General features: G+C 42.8%; 1 protein-coding gene across 1 annotated transcript in view; it reads right to left on the bottom strand.

The window, feature by feature from the left end:
- Nucleotides 1-418: 418 nt before the first annotated feature.
- Nucleotides 419-6,007, bottom strand: part of LOC311055764 (syntaxin-binding protein 4) — a gene marked incomplete at its 5' end in the record, with an annotated part of 229,815 nt that continues 224,226 nt past the window's right edge. The window contains 3 exons of the mRNA XM_084072030.1: nt 419-545; nt 1,127-1,257; nt 2,886-2,935. Coding sequence (XP_083928156.1) covers nt 490-545; nt 1,127-1,257; nt 2,886-2,935 — 237 coding nt within the window. The 3' untranslated portion in view covers nt 419-489. The remainder of the gene's footprint in view (nt 546-1,126; nt 1,258-2,885; nt 2,936-6,007) is intronic.

The following is a 6,007-nucleotide window of genomic DNA, read 5'->3' as shown; positions in this document are numbered from 1 at the left end:
GCGTCATTTCTCAGCCTGTGGGTCTGGGACCCAAATGTGGCGCGCGAGACATTCTCGTAAGGGTCGCAAACAAAGAACAACAGTGATAGAGGAATATTGCGTTTAAACCACTTAAGCCCTATATATTTAGTTGACCGGAGTCCCCCAGGGGTCTATACTAGGTCCCCCTTCTACGCTAAATATCTTTTGCCGGAAATAGGCGATCTACAAGCTCAAAAAGCGTCGCGCCGCGACACGTCCTGAGTCTTGTAGATCGGCTGTGTCCGGCGAATGTCGGGGGTTTGGTGTGGTTGCGGTTTGTACGTCTGATCGGTTTTGTTTCCTGAATTCATGGTCAACATAAAATTCGGGTCACAGTGCGGCGTCGGTTGGAGAAGTGGTGCTGTTTGTTTGTTTGTTTGTTTGTTTGTTTAGGGGGTGGAGATGCAGGTGGTGTCCGCTCTGTCAGTCATACGTTCCCCTCTGGATGGATGGGCGTTCCCGTGTCGCCTACACGTGGCGTTTGCTTGCGTCCGGCCTCACCGATTCTGAGATGGTCGGTAATGCTGCGGGGGGAATAGTATTTATGTTACTCACACATACATACAATCCAAGAGCAAGATCATATTTATGAACACTGTTAAATCCATGCAATCCATAACTTTCTTTGTTTGGTAAATACAATTAAACAATGTACATAACATGTGTATGGTAGAGTATGTTAAAGGGGTAGTTTGCCCCCAAAATGGCTTTTCTTCAATCAATTACTCACCCCATGAAGCCTTGAATTCATGGAGATTTGTTTTTGTCACATTCCTGATCTAATATTACAATACTTAATGAATTGTTGTAAATGGGAGGCAGACCTGAACAAGAGCAATACTATTTAAAACGATCACTTATGAGCAGGAGAGTAGTTCTCCTTGGATTACACTAAGAGTTGTTTTGGAGTTCATAAATGATTATAGTTGTGTATTAAAGTTTAGCCGTGGCGTCCTACAATTGTGATTTTTTTTAAGTTATAAAAAACACTAAATCGCTAGCAGTGGGCAAACACAGCCAGAAATAAGTCTGGCAGGGAATGAGTTAAGGACTGTGTGAATGAGTGCGTGCGTGCGTGCGTGCGTGCGTGCGTGCGTGTGTGTACCTGGCTCATCGGTGCTGAGATGACGGGAGCTTTCCACCAGCTCTCTGGCGACCACGGCCAGCTGGAAGGCGGGGTCAGGCAGCGGAGACGGAGCGTCCGGACTGTCTGTGACCGGAGATGACCTGTTACTCCTGAAAACACACATACACACACACACACACACACACACACACACACACACACACACACACACACACACACACACACACACACACACACACACACACACACACACACACACACACACACACACACACACACACACACACACACACACACACATTTGAAATATTTATTTATGTCCACATAAACAGAAGTACAAGAATGTCTTGTACCAAGGACATAAACACTGCCAGTGCAGTCAGATAATGGGAAAACAAACAGCCAGTTACAAAGTGCATATAAGGCAGAACATTGTTACATACAATAATGTTGGCATACTTGTCAAGCACAGCAGTCAACAATCATGGGTAAAGGAAACAACGCCTCCTCCAAATTGAGCGGCTTTCTATAACAGCTGATATTGAGCAGTACCTTGCTAATTGTTTAGCCCTCCTTTTGGAGAGGCCGGCCATTTGAAGGCCCCTTCTCACACACACACACACACACACACACACACACACACACACACACACACACACACACACACACACACACACACACACACACACACACACACACACACACACACACACACACACACACAGCGATGAACTGTGTAACAGATACAACTGATTTACAAAGAAAATGTTATTTCAAATAGGCATTAGCAGCCACTCTTATCCAGAGTGACTTACAATAAGAAAGGTAAACGTTCACATACATAGAACGTAGAGAGACAGTGCAGTGCCTCAAGGAATTAGGATAACCAGATAAACCTAGCATCTGTCTAAATTAGTGATACGTTTTGGTTACAACAAAATGTTGTTTTTTGTTAAAATGTTAAAGCACTATATTCTGATAGTGATCATTGCTATAGAGTGTTTGTTCAGTAACAAGGGTCTCCCCATCTCTCCAGCTCTTTAATACATAGAAAATAAATGTTCAGGTAGGTGACAACATTTCAGCCAATCAGGACAGGAGAGTAGGTTGGGAGAGGCTTCACTTTTATAGTGTTCCAGTTCCAATGTTGTGCTGTTGTGTTCTGCTCATGCCTTTGTGTCATCACTTCCTATTTCACTTGTGTAATCTGTATCCTGGCTGATTCCTCTATCCTGATTGGATAAAATTGGTATCCCGACCTGAAAATGCTGTTTAATAAAGAGCTGGAGAAACAAGACTCCTGTTACTGAATAAACACTCTATAGCAATGAGTACTATCATAACCACAAAAAAAATCACTTACCCTACCTTACCAAGATAATGTCTGCATGGTAGCCATATCTTGGTCAATAACCAGCATCAATCAAAACATTTTTTGACAAGTATCATAGTACAGGGGGATAAATTAGAAGAGTACGTTTCACTTTGAATGAGCACTGGATTTGAAGTATGTCACACATCTGTTCCCCTATGTTCATTATAATATTGTTTCTGTCGGGTTATAACCTCATTATGTCCAAAACTGTTACTTTTCAGGATTCAAATAAAAAAAGCAGCAAAAGTCGCGGATCGACAAGCTCAAAACGCAACATTTCGTGTCACATTCCGATCTTGTAGATCTGCCACTTGTGATGCTTTTGTAGTATGATGAAGTAGGGCATTGATTTACGTTGTTTCTGCCCGACAACAGCGTTATATTGTCTTAAGATCATCTTACCCGGTGTCCCCTCCAAACAAGCTCTGAGTGGTGAGCACTTTGTGGACATTCTGAGGAAGGACAAAGGACAAAGAAGACACTTCATGTTAGACATCAGTGGTTCTCAATAAAAATAAAAATAAATCCTTAGTTTTTTCTTTCTTTTCAAGGCCCTCCAGTTTGGTGTACCATCAGGTTCCACCTGTCACAGGACATTAAGGATCCATTTGGTTCCTAACTAGCAATCGTTTACCCGAGGAGCCCAGGGGGGACCCCGGACACCCATTTTGAGAACCACTTGCATCATCTGTCAAAATGAAACCTGATTGGTGGGATTGATGAACAATGGCTCACAAGCGGTCACGAAACAGCCATGTTATGCTTGTAAAGCATCATTAACATGGTGCTATGCTTAGCCAGGGGACGTTGTTTGGACCGGTGGCTGCAGAGTACAAGCACAACATATAAAACGCTGAATATTTATACTGTGTTCAAATTGCCTAATGGGTGGACGATATGGACTTGGCACAAACACCGGGGTCTGTCATACGAATAGTCACACCAAAAACCTACATTGCACATAGCCTACGTATATTGGGCACTCCAGCAGTGTTATAGCAGTGTTTAACACTTCAAATGGCCATAACTCTATAACCATATTGCTCTGATCAGCGCAAGATAGGATTGGATTTTCATAACCTGGAAAATGGTTGAAGTCGTCCTTTAAGTAGTAAATGTTCTCTGTTACTTTCCACCATGGGTCATTGGCTTCCAGAAATACAAACCAAACTGCAGTTGTGTTGCTAAGCCACCGGGGGGCAGTGCAGCTCGATGGCAGCGGAGCATTTAGAGGCAGTTGGACATGAATGTGAAGCGAGGTCATTTGTGCCAAATGTTCTCAAGGTTCAGTAGTTTTATTGTCACTTACAAGCTGCAGCCAGTGACATTATGGTGACTATAGGAGCCTCCTCAACGGTGAACAAAAAATACAAGGACAACACCGAAGTTGTCATGAAGGCAAAATGGCAGCAGTGAACAAAAGCTGTACAAAAAGAATGAAGGAAAAATGGGATACAATAAAATAAAAGCACAGACATTACAATCATCTATTGCAATAATTGTAGAGTCCATATATACACGTATATGGCCGTGCAGTATTTGATATGCCAGTAAATTCACACAAACACACACGCGCACGCAGGCACGCACGCACGTCTGCACACTCACAAATGCATGGTGTGTGTATATGTGCGTGTAGCCGTGTACTGTATATATCATACACGTGTAAGTGTGTGTGTGTGCATACGTGTGTGTGTGTGCATGCTTGTGTGTGTTTGTGTGTGTCCATGCGTGCTCATGTGTGAATGGAGGGTTATCCGTGTCAAAAACATCTGCCACACGCGCAGGTGTGCGCACCTGCGTAATTATCGTAGCCAATTTTTGGCCGCGCCACATGTGCGACACCCATTGGTTTCCACTGACCCGTTTTGAAGCCTGTAGTTCAGCAAATTCAAATTCAACATCTTGGATTCCCGGTTGCGAATAATCTAATGCTATTGGGTGGGAAGGGGACCGAGGGCGGGTCTTCACTCAGTAGAACCAGTAGAAGCATACCTTCTTTATAATTTATTTGAAAATGAATGGGACCATAATTTACAAAAAACACATGTCATGATAATCAGAGGTGGAAAGTAACACAGTACAGTACAGTACAGTAACAGTACATTTACTTAAGTACTGTACTTACAGTAAGTACAATTTTGAGGTATTTGTACTTTACTTCAGTATTTAAAATTTCCAATACTTTTACTTCTACTCCACTACATTTCGGATCCAAATATTGTACTTTTACTCCACTACATTTATTTGAAAACTCTTGATTTTGATTATTATTACAAAACACACATTAGCCACTTCAGCCCTGTATACATTTCGGCCATTTGAAAATAGCCGATCTACAAGCTCAAAATGCGTCGCAATGTGACGCATTGTGAGCTTTTTTTTTGTGAGCTTTAATTTTAGATTTTTATACATTTGAAAACGTGAAATGGGACATTCTGCATAATGAGTACTTTTACTTTTGGTACTTTAAGTACAGTACATTTTGATTTAAATACTTTTGCTGTAAGAGAATATTTCTATATTGCAGTATTGATACTTTTACTTAAAGAATGTAAACACTTTCCCCACCACTGATGATAATTGAAAGAACACTTTAAACTAGCGACTGAAAACATAAAGTATTTATGAAAAAATGTTTACTACGGTAATACAACCAAGTGTAATACCCACGATAGACTTTAATGGAATGAAAGTTCTTCTGCAACCAGCAGGAGGGGGGAAATACCGCCACCCTCTAGGCCATTAATGGGAACTGCGGCGTTTACAATACTTCCGCACTGGCTTAATAGGCTCTATGCACAGCAGCCATATTGGGAATGAATTGGGCTAAATGAATGAATTTACTAATTAAGGCCCTGTTCCATTTAGTGTGGCATAGTGGTTGTCTTGGACCCCCATAACTCTGAGAGTGTACAAATGGAACCAAATGGACCCGTTCCATTTGTACACTCTCAGAGTTACACACCCACCATAAGGGGCCATTTGGGAACCAAAATGGAGTGTTTCTAGTGAGCCAACATGCACGATATCAGCACCCTGACCAGAATGGAACAGAGCCTTCATTAGTGTCATTGGTAACACCTGTGAAGGAAGCAAGGAAGGGGCCCAATTTCTGTCCAATGTGGCTGCTGTGCATAGAGCAAATTTCCAAGATGGAAAGGTTGTCGCCGGGTCAAAGTGCAAAGTGCGCGTGACACGGCCAATCTTTTTTTTGTGTGTCGCGTGTGTACATGCGCGCGTTCTTTGGTTGGCTCGTGCATGTGCGTGCTGCAGTGCTGTACAGTAGGTAGAGTGAGCGTTGCAGTAGAATACGGAACGCAGTGGATGTACTCATGGCTGTGGAGCCTCAGGCTGTGTCAGCCACACACACACACACACACACACACACACACACACACACACACACACACACACACACACACACACACACACACACACACACACACACACACACACACACACACACACACTTAGCTGTCAGAGGAGCTGTGTGTCCCCTTCACCCAGGAGGACTGTCACTT

This window comes from Gymnoscopelus microlampas (genome assembly GCF_963454915.1).
Source record: "Gymnoscopelus microlampas genome assembly, chromosome: 11".
Taxonomy (NCBI): domain Eukaryota; kingdom Metazoa; phylum Chordata; class Actinopteri; order Myctophiformes; family Myctophidae; genus Gymnoscopelus; species Gymnoscopelus microlampas.
This window is presented reverse-complemented; position numbering and strand designations above follow the sequence as displayed.